We start from the raw sequence: 18525 nt of genomic DNA, 5'->3' as shown, positions 1-18525 counted from the left end.
TCATCCTCCCTGACTGAACTGACCTCATTATCTCTAGCTTGCTTCTTGCTTGCATATATATACCTGCCCCTGGAAATTTCCACTAAATGCATCCGACGAAGTGAGTATTCACCCACGAAAGCTCATGCTCCAAAACGTCTGTTAGTCTATAAGGTGCCAAAGGATTCTTTGCTGCTTCAGCATATTTGTGGATTTTGGCAGCCCTGAAGCAGCAGGAGTGACTGCAAAAAGGCAGCACCACAGATCATCTATGTACTAGGGTTTGGACTACAGAGTGCTCTTCTCCCACCCACATTAGGAAGTCCACAAGAGGAAGCCCATTTTCTTCACACTTTGGAAGGTCTTCAGGAGAGTCCTGCACAACTTTACAATAAACTAGACTAGAGTAAAGTGTATAGTACCCTTCTCAACTGTAGAGCTCCTAACGTGTACTCGAATGGTCCATTCCTCTGGTACATTTTATGGAATCCACATGAGGGAGCCACTTTACTGCATGCACCATTTTAAATGATGCTTAAGGCACATTGGACTTACTAGTGCACACATTCCTCTGATCAAATGCACAAGAGAGAGGTCCTCTCCTATGCACTGTAGCAGCTTCACAGTTCAGAAAGACCATAGCCTGACTGGTGAATTTCCTCACTGCACAGCTCCTGCTATAACTTTTACAGTCTCCAAATATGTGTAACCCAGTAATATAGTATATCTGTCCAATCTATACTGCAACACTTTGCAACAAAGGATTACACAGCACATAGCATGATTGTCAGCTAAACCACCAACATGTAACATACCTTTCAGTTCAGTGTCATGCACATACAATTCATAGCACAGGTGGCATGCCACAGGAAAAAAGTAGGTGCTTGAAAAGTTTCTTATTTTGTTGAGAGATATGTCACACTCCTTTAAATGATGCAGCTTCCCACCCCACATTGTGTGTAAATAATTGGTATCCTTTGATGTTCTGAAGCACTTTGAGGAATAATATTTCTGAGACTTTTAAAAAATGGTATTTATGAATCAATGTAATCCCTTCAGTCATTTCTGACTGCTAAACATTCCTTATGGTAGGCCTGGTTCTACTCTCACTTATACCTTCTATATACAAGTGGAACCTATTGACTTCATTGAAGTTATTCTCAGTCTATAGTGCTCTAAATAAGTGATGAATCAGATCCCATATGTCTGGGTGCTAGATTATGGATTTGGATTTTTCATTTAGCTGAAAAATAAGCCTAATATATGGTAGCTATGTGGCTACACAACTGAGGAAGCTCAAGGGTAGGAGTTGTTCTTATGCTGCCTGGAATATGGAATGTTCATTTCCTAAATAGGCTCAAGTTCTGCCTGCTTCAAGGAATGCCTTCTGAGGAGCCAGCATCTTGCATGTAACTCTGAGCCTGATTCCTCCCTTAGACACCAGGGTAAATCAGTGAAGTTACATAGGTGCAAAGGACAAGAGAATCAGGTCATTTGTTTTTACCTATGCCACAAGACTCTCTTTGGAGATCCTACATCACAAATGTGGATCTAAAGAGCTGTGCTTCATGGAAGATGACAAAATAAAAATACCTGGCACGTAAAAATTTAAAAAGGACCAGAAAACTATCCTTAATCCACACATCCATTCCTGTTGACATCAAAGTGAATCCCATTGCAGATCAAGGACAGTCTGTGACTCAAAGTTTGCTGTCAGTTTCTCAACTGCTTAATTATTGCACTGTGTAAAGATTTACAGTGCGTATTTGAAGGTATATCTAAGATCCCCAGAGATCCTTGCATTCTGGTGCTATCTTTAGGGATTGTGCTGCTCCAGGCATATTGGAAAACGGGCCTCATTCAGCAGTCGCTCACACACTTGTCCTTAAGGACTGATTTTTCAGAGACTCTGAGAATGTCCAGCTCCCTTTGACTTCACCTGGAGTTGTGGGTGCTCAGCACCTTTGGGAAGCTGTGGGTAAACGAGGAGAATTTGGTTCCAAAATGAAATAGTAAGCCAGATTCACTAAGGGTACTGCATAGAGGAGTAAATTACAACTAATAGGCTCAGCCAGACTCTTTAATCTCAGAAGGGCATTTATCTTGGTGGAAAGCTTGGAGTGTTGCTGTCACTCCCCTCCTTTGGGATTTCCATCGGGAAATTTAGCCCTTGCTTGAGGATCCATAGGAATGCCACAGTTGGGAGCCACTGGAACGTTATGCTCCTGGCTTCTCAGACCATGCCTCCTTGCTGGTCAACAAAACCATGTTTTGAGGTGTACTGACACCCTATGGTTCCCCTTTGTGCAAGAGCAGTTACAGCCCCTGCAACCTCCTCTCACAATGATCTTTCTGCTACTGGGGCTCTCCAGTAGAGAGTATGCTGGTAGAATCTAGCTCCCAGAATACAGAGCAGTTACTGTCCAGAGAGATGTAAATTTCAGCCCCCCCCCCAAACAAACAAAAAACAAAACATATCTTGTACATTTGCTAGTGGTGCATTCATTCATGCATGTCTGGAGGGCTCAGTTGCCAAAATCTGACAGGCCAGATGCAGGAGCCACTTCACAATCACCTCTAAAGAAAGAGAGAGTGCCAGAAAGAGAAGGAAGTGAAAAAAAACAGGACACAGATATAAAGCAGCATCAGAACAGAAGCAGCTGCTGGGGACAAAAAGAAAGAATTGACGAGCAATTGTCCAAAAAAAACGCAACAAAAAACTTTGCAGTAACCATTGCAAAATCAAAATACAATAATACACACTGAGAGAAGCGATTCTCCTACCTGCTCTCAGACACACTCCACATGCCTCAAGTAAAGTTCAAAATTCACTTCTTCCTGGGGCTTGACTTCATTAGCCAGCCACTGAATAATAAGGGTATGTTTATACTGCAATTTAAGACCAGCTTGGGACTTGAGTTAGCAGACCCTGTGTTTGTTAACCTAGGGCTTGAGCATCTACCCTCATTTGTAACCACATGTTAGGAATTGTTAAAAACTGGCTCCCAACCTGGGTCTCTAGTATCTACATTGCACTATCCAGGGCCAAGTCCACACTCGGGAGTCCTGGGACCCCAGGTCTGAGTGCTTGGTTAGCATGATTTGTGTGTAGGCAGAAGGGGGATTAGGTTTGAGACTGTCAAAAATTGCCAATGCCGACTATATTTCAAGTCGTCATGCCAGGGTATTGGGAAAAGTTTTCAATTAGCAATAATCATGCCTCGGATTAACCTCATTGGCTACGATACTGCCACTGCACAAAGAGCCTGAGTTTGAACTATGGGCTTACGTTGCAGTTTAGACACGCCATAAGGGTATGTCTACACTTCAATTAAAAACCCACGACTGGCCCATGCCAGCTGACTTGGGCTCGTGGGTGGCTCTGGCTAAGGGGCTGTTTAATTGCACTGTAGCTGTTCGGGCTTGGGCAGAGAAAATGTAGGAGGGTTGGGCTGAGCAGCCCAGTGCTAGGAACCCTAGGAGAAGCCAAGCTTCGGACTGGACTTTGTTGTCTTAAGGTATGTCTACACCGCAATTAAGCAGCCCCTAAACCTGAGCCCAAGTCAGCTGGCATGGGCCAGTTGCAGGTGTTTAACTGCAGTGTAGACATACCCTAACACAACAAAGCTTGGCTTCTCCTAGGGTTCCTAGCCCGGGGCTGCTCAGCCCAACTCTCCTACATTTTCTCTGCCTCAAACCCAAGATGTCTCTGCCAGGGCAACCCAACTCAAATCTCTTTCAGAGCTTTCTTTCTTCCCCACTGGAGGGTCCTGGTATTATTGGCTGGTAGTTGCACGGTAGGATGGCTTCCATCTCTCTGTCCAGGAGAAGCCATTAATCCATTCAAGCCACTTAATTACGGTCTGTCAAATATTTGTTCTCTCATCCTTGCTGCAGGAAGAAAGGTGTGAACAATGGAATATTTTGTTTTGGATTTTTTTTAAATATACAGAAATATACACACATTGCTATACACTGATGTTGGAGGCAGAAATCCTGTTCTGATACTGAGGCATCTGGCTGCAGCAGTTTCCAGTGCAGCACATCCCTCTGGCAGAAACTTCCCACAGGCATCCAGAAGAATCGAGAAACTGGCAGAAAAGGGCACAAAATGCTTGGGCTTATCAGACTCTGCTTGCCATGGGTCAGCTGTGCTACACGTGCTGAGCTAACTGAGCTCTGCTTCTTGCAGGTCCATCATGCTCCACCATTTTTCTCACTCTTCTCCAAACAGCTAGCCATGGAGGGAGAATTGCCCAGACCTTGAGGAATAAGCTGGCAGTAAGGGGCCTTTTGACCCACCCTTTACTTCTTAGACCATTTGCCCTAGTCCCTCCCACTATGTTCTGGGCCCATCAGCAGCTTCTATGGAGACACTGGGACATCACACTTACTCTGATGCTGCGGATCTGCAGAACTATGGTTGTGCCAGCTCTGCTGCAGAACAGTGAAACTGGGCTCTGAGGAAGGCTAAAGAATGTGAGATTGATGGTTTAAATTCTTGCCGCCTTCCTCAGTTGGTCCATATTAAGTGTCAGGACAAGAATAGCAATGAGCATATCTGTAGAGAAACCCAGTTGGCACATGACCAGGATTTATCACTGAATTTGGTCCGCTGTTTGGATCATTAGCTTCCCAGGCTGGGTCCTGACAGGGAGTGCAATGTGAATGCTGATCCATGCCCCCCGCCAAATCCAGTAACTGCTTCCATCGGCAGTGGTTTGGTTTCAATGGCTTTCTTGGTATGGATATACTACTAGGATGGCAGACTAATGCATTTACCAAGGAATGCTGCTAGCTGGCTGGTGATTATGTAGGTGTCAAAATTTTGGGTGGCGTGATCATATTGCCAATGACAGACACAGACTGACTATCCTGCCAGACCACCTTAAGGTCCTAGCTAGAGATCAGTCAGGGTGGTGCTGATCAGCAAGGAACTACCTCCCTTTGGGATTTGCCCTCATTGATGATGATGGGTTAGCCCTTATGTAACCCTTCCTTGTGCACTGTAGCTTTCAGTGAGACAATCTGGCTGTTATGTAAACCCACTGAGCTCACTATGGGATCCAGTGAGACAAAAGGGCTGCAAGCCATGTGAAGGCTTCCCCTGCCCGTCTCTCAAATAAGGGCTTAGGGAGCACCATTAAAGTTCAGGGAGCATCTGCAGAGTTCAAGGAGCCCACTTAGGGATCATTTCAAAAGAGTGAACATTTCAAGTGTTACACTTATTCCTGTAGCACAGCAGTAGGTGCAGTTCTCCCTTCAGATCTCTGGTTCAGTGATAATCTATTATCTCAGGCCATGGAGGCCATTTTCCCCATTGCCTACAAATAAGGGAGGAAAACCCAGTAAGCTCAGGTTACATTCCCTGTCTCAGTCCTCAAAGATTCATTTCTCCTTCCTTACCCTCACCCCTCTGTAAATCTAAGAAATGGGAAGAAAAGTGAAAACACTACAGATTTTTATCGCAGGGGTCACTCCACCACAGAGGAAATTTCTAAAAGCTCATTTTTTCCCAGTAAAAGAAGAAACAAGAGGCGCAGGGACCCTCCTCCTCCTTCTCTTCCTGTTCCAGTTCACCATAATACAAACTTTCCCAGTGTAAAGACTGTAAAAGGGACAAGAAGGGGCCCAAAAGTGCAGAGGGGTCCTCATATTCATCTTCCTAGGAGCAAGGGCAGGTTGTTAGGGTTGTTTTGGACTTGGGGCCAGAGCTGACAGAGGAGGCACCAGAGAACTCGTTTGTCTTTTGAAGAGGAGGAGTATTTTGAAGCCATTCTCAGGAGTACAGTGGACTCTGTAAAAGGAAACATAGGAGGAAGTGGGTCAGAAGGGGAGCAAGTCCACCTACAAGTAAATCTGTACTGATTTATACTCCCCAAAAGTTCATGCAACCTTCATGTCAGGATAAAGAAATGGCAAGTCTTCACTTAAAATAATACAAAAATGTGAAGCCACCATAGCAGCTTTTCATTCATCTGCTACCTCCTTGTCTTGGCTACAGTCATATGTCCATGGTCAGACTCCCACTGTGCCATTCAAGATCAGAAGATCCTCTGGACTGGGAGCTTTCTTTGAGAAGGAGCTCCTTATCAGTGAGTAGTGTGGGACATTTCTTTTACTGTAAATCTCAGGTTGTTGGTGGAGTGGGCATTAAGGGAGGAGAAGGTCAAATGAGCTATAACTCTGTCACAACACCACCTCAGGCTGGGGCCCCGGGAAAGTCAATCCTCAGGAAAAGCAGATACTGGTTACTACTACATATCCTATGGGGCAGGCTCTTCAGTGACTATAAACAGAGAAACCTCCTAGAAATAAAAATAAATGTAAAATAAAATAAAACTAAGGATACTTTGTAACTCAAGAAGAAATATAGATCCCACTTTACGTCTTGACATATTTTTGATCCTCCTAAGATTTATAGGAGGGATATCCATCTAGTTGATTGAATATGCCAAGTGTCATGAGAGAGAGAGAGAGAGAGAAGATGCAGGAGGTTTTCTAGTAGTATCCTTCAAGCAAGCATAACTTACAGGCTAATGATGTGGTTTCCCAAATATGGGGCAAATGGCAGGAAATTTTGAAATGCTGGATCAATATTCCATTTAAAAATAAAACTTAGGCAGAGAGATCCACCCAGTCTTATGCCTTAGAATTAAATACAACTCCAAAACCAAGATTATTGACATGCCCTTCTTCCTGAACCAGTTAAAATACCAGAGTATGAAGACTGCAGTGTATCATCTGCTTTACACTGGGCTAAGGGATCTTCCAGGGAACGATAAGGCTTAGGGACTCTGTCCCATCCTCTTGTTAGTGCCAAAATGTTCCACAACAGAGGAGCACTCAGCCTGAAGTTCTTGAACAGATTCCTATGGAAGCCACAGTTCAGGATGGAAACCCAAATTCCACTGTACCAGCAGTTCCCACAAGGAAAATTTTAATTTGTCTATCTGCAGTTGATCTGAAGAACACCTGTCTACACATGGTAGGCACACCTATTTGAGGAGCCTCTGAAAGGAGATAGTATAATTACACAGACCTCAATGTACTGTCTGCCAGTTTTGAAGGACTGCAAGTTCCATGATGCGGTGGAGGGCACCCTCTGGGACTGGAATGAGCTTCCTGGGTCAGAGACTGCTGCAGGAAGTGAGGGGCCTCATTTTGGGATGGTGAAGTAGCACACGGTGGGCTCCATTTTGGTGGGGAGATGAGATCCTGGTCATTTGTTGGAAGTGCTTTGTGGATTGTCTAAATTAAACCAGCTAAGCTGCTTCAGGAAAGCCAGAATTTGCTGCTGAGAGACTGCTGGGGCTTTGACCAAGCAGGGAGCCAAGGAAGCTGTTGCTGAGCTTCACTGGAGCCAGGCCAGAGACTGTTTCTGTGCCCAGAACTGACTGAGGTGGGCCTACAATGAAGACAGTGTGAATAACCGCCACCTGTGTTGTTTGGAAAGTGCTTTCAGCAACAGGAGGATAGTGAAAGAGACTTTAAGGGATTTCTCTGACTCTGAGAAAGACAAAGTATTGGCTAACCAGGATGCAGAGCTACATCCTGGTTACAGCAGCTCCCATCTTCAGAGGGGTTGTACAGCTTGGAATGATCCCAAGTTAGAATTGCTCTGCCCCATGTTACCTTGGCTGGGCTGTTTTAGTGGACCGACAGAGTGCTGTCCCCAACTTCAAGATCTTCAAGTGCACCCACACAAGCGTCTAGAACTCTGAAATTAAGAAGAGTGTAAACTCAGGGGAGGCGTAAATGGGGCCAGTGTAAATGCAAGTGGTTACGTTTCATTTACTACTGTAAACTGCATTTATTTATTGATTTATTGAAGCACCCCCTGTTGATTTAAAGTGGCTGTGACATTTTAATTAATCTCAATCTGTTATATCATGTTCTACGAAATTGTTAAATAAAGAAGTGTTTAATCTAAGAGTATTCTGGTTGTATGTTGTTTATAAGTGGTACCTTTGAGTTAGCACCACTATATAGATTAGCTTAGGTTTACTCCTGGAGTCTCCCAAGGCACACCAGTGAGTGTTTTCAGGGCTCAGCCAGGTGGAGGCACCGCCAAGATTAATTTCCTTTGTAAGTAAAAGGACTAGAGCGGTGGATAGAGGATTCCCACCTATCCAACATCACAACTGGGATACTCAGGATCTCCTTTACTGTCGATTACGTCAGATGCCTGGGCACACAAGAGAGTGTTGCCTGTTCCCAAGTAACCCAGGAAGGAAAGGGGGAGGAGGGCTATACTTCATTAAGTGAACCTTCCATAGGGGTGTATCTTAGCTTCACATGCAAAAGACAGTGTTACCAATATGTTGCTTCATCTTTTGGACCACCTGCCTCTCTCTCTCCCTGGGGCAATAAAAGGTTAATCTCTGCTCTAAAACAACCTGCTTATCAGAACAGGATAAGACCCACAAAGCAGCCATCCCATGGCCCAGATTGTGTTCTGGAACAACCTGGATTTGTCTACACCACCAGGAGCCCATGCAGTCAATATTACTTCTCTGAGTCATCTTAGAGTATATCTACACTGGCAGAGTTACAGCGCCGCTCAGACAGTGCTGAAGGGAAACGGCCGTTGTGTGTTCACACTATCAGCTGCCTGTGCAATAGCATGTTCACACTTACGACACTTGCAGCGATATTTGGAATGGTGCACTCTGGGCAGCTATCCCACAGAGCATCTCTTCCTCTTCTGCCGCTAAGAGTTATGCAGAGGCAAAGGGGGTCGTGGGGCATCCTGGGTCCTGTCCCAATGCCCCATGATGCATTGCTTTGCATCCCAGCAATCCCAGTGCTTGCATCTGCATTTGGCGCTATCTTTCAGTGGTTTGTGTACTGCATGCTCTGCTCTGCCTCTTCAATCTCCAGGAATGGATCCCGCACTGTTGACCAATATGCTGCTCACTCTCATTAACACATCACGAGTGGCAGTTTTAGTTATTCCTTAAACTACAAAGGCACGAGCAGTCCGACATTGATCTTGCCACGCGTAGTAGCTACAACACGAGATTGCTTGTGGCATTCATGGAGGTGCTGACCACAATGGAAAGCTGCCTTTGGGCTCGGGAAACAAGCACTGAGTGGTGGGATCACATCGTCATGCACATCTGGGATGACAAGCAGTGGCTGCAGAACTTTTGGAAGACGAAAGCCACATTCACGAGACTGTGTGATGAGCTCGCCCCAGCCCTGCGGCATAAGGATATGAGAATGAGAGCTGCCCTGTTGTTGGAGAAGCATGTGGCAATTACACTGTGGAAGCTGGCTACTCCAGACTGCTACCGATCGATCGCTAACCAGTTCAGAGTAGGAAAGTCGACAGTTGGATTCATGTTGACGGAAGTATGCAGGGCCATTAATTGCATCCTGTTCTGAAAGACTGTGACTCTGGGCAATGTGCATGGCATTGTGGATGGCTTTGCACAAATGGGCTTCCCTAACTGTAGAGGGGGTGATAGATGGCACGCACATTCCAATTCTGGCACCAGACCAGCTAGACACCAAGTACATTAATCACAAGGGGTATTTCTCAATGGTTCTCCAGGCACTTGTGTATCACCGTGGTTGTTTTACAGATATTAACGCAGGCTAGTTTGGAAAGGTGCATGACGCACGCATCTTTCGGAATACTGGCCTGTGCAGGAAGTTACAAGCAGGGACTTCCTTTCTGGCGTGCCGCGTTCTCCTTTCGGTCCCTCTTCTCACTGTCCCACCACTCCTTCAATTCTTGTTTTTTGGCCGTGGAATGCATCATGACATCATGCAGAAAGTCCTCTTTAGTTCTTCGTGGCCGCTTTCTAATTCTGCACAGCCATTCAGCTGGCAGTAACAAAGAGGGAGGCTGGGCTCCCAAGGTCATATCTGTGAAGCCAAAATGCAACATTTTACAGAAGCGGTATTGTTTGCAACACACAGAACACTGATTCAGTCATTTAAAACACAGCCCCTATTCACATACCTGTCACTAACTGGATGACCCCAGGCAAGCACACATGAGCCACAAGACCCTCAAAATGGTAAGTAACTGCAGGAGCAGGGGAAATCAGTGTTCCAGGACTGTACTGTACACTGGGCACGTGGCTCTTGGGGAGCGCCAGCACTGTAGGGGGGGCCTTATAATCATTACTGTCCCCACATTTTCCACAGGTTGTGTTCATTATGAAAGATATCTTGTTGCTGAGGGTGAGCAAGGACTCAAGGGAGGGTCTTCTCCAAAACTGAGGCTTCCGCCCTGGCCATTATGCGGCTCTCCTGTGAACAGCAATGGTCTCTCCCTCCATGACAGCAGAGTGGTGCGGGAAAGTTACACTTAATGGGGCAAGAAACAAAGCAGCTCTGCCAATGAACCTGTGGCAGTAGATTGCCCAGTATCTCCACAAGAGTTTTGTGGAGATCTCTGAGGCAGATTGCCATGAAGTGAAACACCCCATTCCGCCGCTCAGAGTAGGCATGTGGTGGTACGCACATACAGACACAAGCCTGCTTTCTGCAACCCTCCTGCCCCCAACAACTTGCTTCAGCGATTCCCAAAATCAGAGCCACTTACCAGGGGCCTCCTCTATTGTTTGCGCTTCGCCAAGCTCAGACAGTTGTGACTGACTAGTCTCCTTCAGGGTAGAGAAGAGCTCCTGGCTGCATGTATCTCTGATCTCTGAGTCGTCCTCTGCCTCTGGGTCCCCCTCCCCTTCCACATCCTTGTCCAAGATTTCCTTCTCCTGGCTTGGTCCACGCTCGACTGGCACACAAGCCACTGAAGTATCGACAGTGGCCTTTGCAATGGAGGCGGGGTTGCCACCAAGTATTGCATGCAGCTCTTTGTAGAACTGGCAACTCATGGGCACAGCACCGGAATGGCGGTTTGCCTCCCACACCTCATGGTTGGTGTTCCGCAGCTCCTTCACGTTGACCCTGCACTGCAGTGTGTCCCGGTCGTGGCCCCTTTCTGTCATGCAATGTGAAATCTGTCCGTAGGTATCATAATTCCTACCTCTGGAGCGCATCTGGGACTGGACAGCTTCCTCTCTCCAAATGCTGATAAGCTCCAGCAGCTCGACATTGCTCCAAGTGGGGGATCACCTGGTGCGTGGAGCAGGCATGATCACCTGGAAAGATGCACTGAGACCACTGAACACGTCACCGAGCAAACAGGAAGGGGACTTTCAAAATTCCCAAGGAATTTAAGGGGTGGGGCTCACAGTTGGTCACCTGAGGGCAGGGCATTAGAGTTCAAACCGACGACCAGAGTGGCGGGAACGCTGAGAACAGGCATTGTGGGACACCTCCCAGAGGCCAGTCACAGCTCTGTAATTGACCAGGGTGTCTACAGTGGCACCGTGGAGCTGTAACCCCAGTGCAGAAAGCGGTACGCCTCTCATTGGGGTGTTTTTTTTACAGTGCTGCAACTGTGCAGTTTCTGCACACTAAGTGGCTTGGCAGTGTGTACACCTCAGGAGTTACAGTGCAGAAAGCTGCTTTACTGTGCAGAAACTTGCCAGTGTAGACAAGGCCTTAGATGTCAACCTCCACAGAAGCCTGTCTCCCTCAGAGGACAGGGTTCAAAAGCCTTTGGCCATAAGAAACAGTGTCATTCATTTCCCAGTCATATCCATCAGGGCTCTGATGTCTCGGATCAGAACAGTTCTCTTGCACCAGCTCTCTGTTGTGAGTGACATTCCACTTCTGTTCTCTCCAGAAATTTCTTAATTTCTTTCCAAAGTTTATTATTTTCCAGGACACACCATTCTGGCCCTCCCTCATCCCATTGTCAAGGGGCATTCAGAGGGACATAGCACGTCAGAATCAGGTAGGCTTAGTGGGGAAAAAAATCTATGCCATCTCCAAGAGGAAAGAAGCTCATTCAGGGAACAATTTCATCTAAGGTTAATGGAAGAATGGACTTCCAACATACTATCAATTGGATCAAGTCAGACCAATCAGATATCTTTTAAGAGTTATGACTCCAGCCCTGATCAGCCAAGATATACCAATCATGTTTTACAACACTTAGGCAGTAACTTTTATCAACAACGAAGAAGGTACCAGATCCTCAGTTGTACTGTGAACATCTAGACTTCTCTCTCTCTGGTCAAAGAGGAGAAATATATATATTCTGTACTCCCAAGCACTGCATCAAGTGGGAGTAAACATCACAGCAGCTGGTTAAGCAGGAAAATAATAGATCCACGATAGTGAAGTGTGCAGTCCAAGGTCTTCCAGCAGAGAGTCAGGCCCTTCAGGTTATAGAGATGAAGTTGCACAGGCTTTGGCTACTCCAAGGAGAGTCTGGGAGCTAAGAAATCTGGGTTCCATTCCCAGCTGTCACAAACTCCTTCCTGAGACCTTGGGCAAATCATATAATCTCTGTGCCTCAGTTTCCCACCCATAAAATACTTCCCTACTTCTCAGGGCTGTTGTAAAGAGGAATTTATTACTATCTGAAGTGTTCAAATTATGGTGGTGGGGACAGATAAGTAATTAAAAACACTGATAGGAGTCCACTGCTGGAGCTTGTATGTTGTGTAAAAGTACTTTTAAATACATGGAGGTCTCCTCTGACATTTGAATCTTCAATAGACAAATCAGTTAATTTTCCAGTGGTAGCATCTACTGTACATGTTTCTTCTCAGTTACTCTTCTTGGTAAAACGCTTCATTTCAGTAGTGTATGTAATTCTTCCTCAATAAACCCACAAAATTAAAGCAAGTGCAATAAATCTTTGGATATGCACATAAGGCTGTTTGATCTCAATGAAGCTGACAGTAAGAGGGAGTGAGGTCAGCAGAAAATCATTGTGATAACTAGCCTGCAAGGTGCTGTATCCTTTTTTGTTTCTGAAGTAAGAATGCTTGCTTCAAAATCCTTTTACAGTCATTTTTAAACACCAGTTACCGGTAATTAAATTGGAGTGCAACACGAATTTTGCTAATGTTTGTCATTTACTGTGCAGTATATTTAAAAAATATTCTATCATTCTCAGAGAGGTTAAAAGCTCTCTTTCCCTGTGCTATACTCAAGTGAAAACCTCAACATGTGAGAGCCTGAAAGGACTCCAGATTGACATTAGCAACTGTGATGTTTCAAAGCTTTTGAACAAGTGCACCATTTACAATTTGAGGAGACATATTTAGTACACAGGAGTGCCATTTGAGGCCAAGAGTGAAACACACAGACTCAATAAGGGTTGGTGTTTGCCACACTTTTAACTTATGGAAGTTGTTGATTATACTTTCCTGACATCATAATCAAAAGGTTGTTGTTTGGTAATGGTGTGTTAGACAGGGCCGCTCAGAGGATTCAGGAGGCCTGGGGTCCTTGGCGGCGGGGGCCCCTGCTTCGGCAGTAATTCAGGGGCGGGGGGGTCCTTCTGCTCCAGGACCCACCGCCAAAGTGCCCCAAAGACCCACGGCGGGGCCCCCCACTGCCAAATTGCTGCTGAAGACCCAGCTCTTTGGCGGCGGGTTCCAGGGAGGAAGGACCCCCGCGTCGTGGGTCTTCGGGGCACTTCGGCGGTGGGTCCCCGAGCAGAAGGACCCCCCACCACCGAATTGCTGCCGAAGACCCAGAGCAGAAGAAGCTCCGGGGGCCTGGGCCCTGCGAGAGTTTTCCAGGGCCCTCGTAGCGAGTGAAGGACTCCGCTCCAGGGACACTGAAAAACTCTCTTGGGGGCCTATGCGGGGCCCGGGGCAAATTGCCCCACTTGCCCCCGCCAAGCGGCCCTGGTGTTAGAGGAATAAGGATGCCTGTGCATTTGTTGCAGAAGTTGGAGGGATTTCGCAAATGAGGGAGGGGATTTCAGGGAGAGAAAGGACAGTCTCGTGGTAAGGCAATTGAATGGTGCTCTGAAGAATTGGATTCTGTCCCTCCCTCTGCCACAGTGGAACAGATTTTGCTAAACCTGAATCCAAAAAGGGACTAAATACATTGTCACACACAGCCTGTCAGGTTAGTGCATTAACCACTGGACTCCAGGATATTCTAATGTGTGTCTCCTTCAATCTCTTCTAGTGAAATTGTTCCCTTTTAAATAATAATTGAATATTAAATATTAGTTTGACCAGAGAAAGAGTGAGTGATTGTATAGCACAGTGGTTAGGACACTCACTTGAGAGATGGCAGATCCCTAATCAAATCCCTTCTCATCATCAGGGAGAGGGGGGACTTGAAGTGGTGAGCTCCCACATCCCTTGTGAGTACCCTAACCTTCAGCCCAATGGTTATCAGAGAGTTCTTCCTCCCCTACCCCCTCTCAATTTGTGTAGAGTTAGATGACCTCTAAGCACACCTACCCGATTGGGTCCTGCTGGCAAGTTAGGCAGAAGAATGCCTATCTTCTTCCAGTTTGTGAATTGTACTGGGGCTTATGTGTGGGAGAGGTGTCCAGACACCTGGAAGGAGGCAACAGAGTGTGTACCCAGAGGCAGAAATGTAGATGCCTAGGGAGCTCTTCTGGGAAAACTTGGGTGTTGAGGAAGAGTAGGCACCTACAGGCTTCATTGGCAGTCTAGCAGAAATTTTATGAATCAGTGATGCCTAAAAAGGGTACTTAGGTCCCTAAGTACCTTTGTAGATCCCTGTCTAGGTACCTAAAGATGCGAACAGGTGCCTGGCTGGATATTCAAAAACATCTAAACAGGTTAGGTGTCTAATTACCAATAATTGGCCCAGAGTTCTTGTGTGGTGCTGGGATTTTCTGGGTGCCCAATGTGAGACACCTGAGGCAAGAGTTGCAGAATGACTGAGCACTCACAGGTGCCACTAAAGTCAATGGAAGCTGTGCTTTGAACATGTAGAGCGCTATATCATGTTATGTACTTTGAAAAATCAAGTCACAAATTAGGCACCCAAAATTAGTGGGCACTTTTGACACCTTTGCTTTAATCTCTCTGTGCCTCAGTTCCCTAGCTGCGAAATATTGATAGTACCACTGCCTCTCACAGAATGGCATATGAAGATAAATTCATTAATGTTTAAAGCACTCACGTACTGTGGTGAGGGCACTACTGAAACACCCAGGAGGAAATTACTAATTCTAGGTTCAGTGCAAGGATTGAATGGTGTACTGTAAATAAGGGTTGGGGTCACACATTGAATGAGGAGGATATAAATAAATGTTGAATGGCTGCCCATTCACTGAATGAGGCTGGGATCCTGTAGAGATAATAGCATGTGATCATATAATTAAAAACACCATCATAATGCATATGCACAAGAGAGCGAATTAAGGTGGCATGGACAATAGTGCAGAGCAGTGCTCCATCCATGCTAGCTCCTGCTGAGCACACCCGCCCTCTATACTGTGGAGGCTAATAGACTATAGTGTAAATCCAGCTTTGTGGGGGAATCCCCAGCTGCCCAGTTAGGGCACGTTTATGGCCTCTTTGTGCTGCCATAGTGGAGCTAAGTGGCTATATCAGGACTTCAGTGAGAGTTTTACTTGAGAAAGGACTTCAAGAATTAGCCAGTCATTTGTACAGCACTTTGTGATCCCTTGGAATAAAAGGTGCTAGTTATGTAAAATGTGATTACCATGGCCAGGTCAACACCATAAAGTTTTGTCAGCATAGCTATGAAATGTGTGTGAAAAAACCACCCCCAGCTGACATAGCTATGCCAGCAAAAGCACCAGTATGGATGCAGTAACAACTTCTGTCAGCATATGCTCTGTGATCTAAACTAGGGGGCTCTGCCAATACAGATATACCATTGTAGCTATATCGGCTTAGCCCACATAATGTAGGTTAGTCCTCTTAGGATATTTATTCACTTTCTTTCAAAGTGCAGCACAAGGAAGCATGTAACTTTCCTTGCAATTAGGCTGCCTCAAGCTTAAAGGTCTGTCACATGCCAACATTCAACAGGACAAATGTTCATCTGAAAATTATGTTTAAACAAAGACGCATTTTAAAAAAAAATGAAAAATAGATGGTGTGAAAGTTGAAAGTCTACTATTGTTCCACTTTGGACTAAATGCTGAATAGTTGCTCCAGTGACTGCAATTAACAGACATTTACTTTCAATTCATTTTGTTGTAGGCTGAGTACTTTTATGAGTTCCTGTCCTTGCGCTCACTGGATAAAGGCATAATGGCTGATCCAACCATAAATATCCCCCTGCTTGGAACAGTTCCTCACAAAGCATCAGGTTTGTGTTGTTCATGTTATAAATATAATGTTTCTGGAAAAAATACATTCTAAAGTAGTTAAAAGGGTAAATACCCCCCATAAATTGCACTGTAAATTTTAGCATCAAGGAAATGTTTGTTATAATGCTGAACACTTGTTCCATGTAAATAATATGAAATCACTTTACCTTACTCTATTACTAAAAATCTAATGAACAGCCCCTTTTAGTTATTTTTCTTCTTTGAGCCAACTCTTGTTACTCTTATTCATGGAAGTAAGCCAGCAGGAGTTGTTCCAAAGTTTGATGCCTAAAATTCATCTATATGAAGCATTACTGCAGTACAAAATTTATACAAAGCCATTATTATTTTGTTTTAGTTGATAACAGCTGGGTAACAGTAGTAGTAGATAAATAATTGTCAATGTTAAAATATGTGGACATTATAAGGCCATATCAGAACTAATTTTACTGCAGTTTACTTCATATAGTCATTTAGATATGTGCAAAGTGAGTGTAAAGTAGGCAAAAACATTAAGACAGACTTTTGTTTTTCAGAATTTTTCATGATTATCAAAATTGAGCAGAATTTTTGTTTTTTAATTTTCAAAAATGATTTTAAATTTTGCTTTTGTTTAACTCACTAAAGGACTAAGATGACCAATTAAAAGTTATACAGTAGCAAAAACAAAAAAAGTCAGGCAAATGGGAAAGTGGAGGAGAAAAAAGGGATTTTCCCCGTTCTTCAACGTAGTCACTTTGTGGAATTTTTGTAAAAAGAAAGAAAACATTAAAATTGTAAAAAATGTTTTTAATTTGCCTATTTTGAAAATGAAAGGCAATAAAGGAAACATTTTGATGGCATTGTCAATTCAGTATTAATAAAAAAATCAATTAAATTTTAAGATTGGAAAAGTGCATTTTTTCATCAGTTCTTTTAGATTGAAAATATTCACCAGCTTTAGTGGTAAATTAGATGCATTGTGTCTGTGCAGAGGTACATGGAACAAACATGATATTCCAAAGTTCTTGTAGGATGCGGTGCATCTTAAAACACCAGCAAAACTGGAAGAGCCTTCCCGTAAGTGGCCAGTGTGATTGAGATAAGTCAGCCTATCATCCTATAGTTGACTTACTTCACTTGCTTACTGCAGTGCTGTTAAATCGTATTAAGTTAATATTTCTTCGCTAACCCCAATCTAACCTTTTTCTAATCTACAGACCAAAGAGATTACGCCTTTTCCCCCCTATCTCCAGCAAGTATATGCCAGACTTGACCACTTAGAGTCAGGTTCTGATATCCTTACTCATGCTGAATAGTACCTCGCCCAATGATAGTACCGTTGAAATCAATAGGAATACTTTTGGAATAAGGTATTGCTCACACTATGTCTTCACTGCAAAAAATAACTGTGTTTTTAAATTGAGATTGCTGTCTTGAGGTTAGCTATCTCAACGTAAAATCCTAGTGGAGGCTGGCACTGAAAGTTCTTACCTCGATGTAGCTAGTTCCATCCACCCATGGTGGCTTGTTTACACAAAAAAGTTGTGCTGTTTAACTATACTGGTATAGTTAAAGCCTTACAGTCCTCCTAGTGTGGACATAGTTTTGCCAGTATAATTAATTCAAGCTAAACTGATGTAAGCGCCTTCATACTGGTATAACTGCATCTACACTAAAAAAAAATCACAACCCTCACCAACATAGCTTCAGTAGTACAAAAACGATGGCTAGATCATGCCACAATCTTGCCCGCAATGATCTCCTTTACAACCCTATTCACTGAAGCTACTATTAGGCAACTAACATAAATTGGACCATACATCAGTGCTGGTCTAAAAACTGTTTAAGATCTCTGAATGCTCTGAAAAATTAGCCCAAAATCTATATTTCAGTGTATGGAAAAGGCAGAGCCTGAAGAAACAAATACGGGAAACATATAAAGTAGTGCTTTCGGATAAACCAATTCCTTTCTGGGGAAGGAGAAAGAGAAACTAAATAAAATCATTAATGCACATTAAAAAAATATTTTTAAAACTGACAACACTCATGGGCAATTTAAGATTTTACTTCTGGATAAAACACAGCTTTTTCTTGGTTAAAACAACATTATTATAACTGGGGTAATAAACTCCCAAAATTTGACTTGTAATATGAATTGAGTGTGAAAAGACTCATTTATAATAAGGGATGGTTAAAAACAGTCTTAACTACAAGAGAAAAGAATTGTGCAGCATGAGTTGGAAATTTTTATACCACACACACACACACACACACGGGGCGGGGGTGAGAGGGAGCAGGGCTGGTGCAAGGAAGTTTCGCGCCCTAAGCGAAACTTCCACCTTGTGCCCCCCCAGCCCTGCAGCAGTTCCCCTCTGCTCTGGCCCCCTCCCCCCCCGCGGCACCTCCCT

At 44.4% G+C, this 18525-nt stretch overlaps 1 protein-coding gene and 1 non-coding gene across 2 annotated transcripts in view; one reads left to right on the top strand and one right to left on the bottom strand.

Moving 5' to 3' along the window:
* WIF1 (Wnt inhibitory factor 1) overlaps window positions 1–18525 on the top strand; it is a 60606-nt gene that overhangs the window by 19126 nt on the left and 22955 nt on the right. Inside the window, exon 3 of the mRNA XM_032775251.2 lies at window positions 16026–16134. Coding sequence (XP_032631142.1) covers window positions 16026–16134 — 109 coding nt within the window. The remainder of the gene's footprint in view (window positions 1–16025; window positions 16135–18525) is intronic.
* On the bottom strand, window positions 3108–3244 carry LOC116821819 (U4 spliceosomal RNA). The gene has a single exon (XR_004373021.2). It is a non-coding gene; the product is annotated as a U4 spliceosomal RNA (small nuclear RNA).

This window comes from Chelonoidis abingdonii, chromosome 1 (assembly GCF_003597395.2).
Source record: "Chelonoidis abingdonii isolate Lonesome George chromosome 1, CheloAbing_2.0, whole genome shotgun sequence".
Taxonomy (NCBI): Eukaryota; Metazoa; Chordata; order Testudines; family Testudinidae; genus Chelonoidis; species Chelonoidis abingdonii.
The sequence above is the reverse complement of the archived record's forward strand: the minus strand, read 5'-3'. Positions and strand labels throughout refer to the sequence as shown.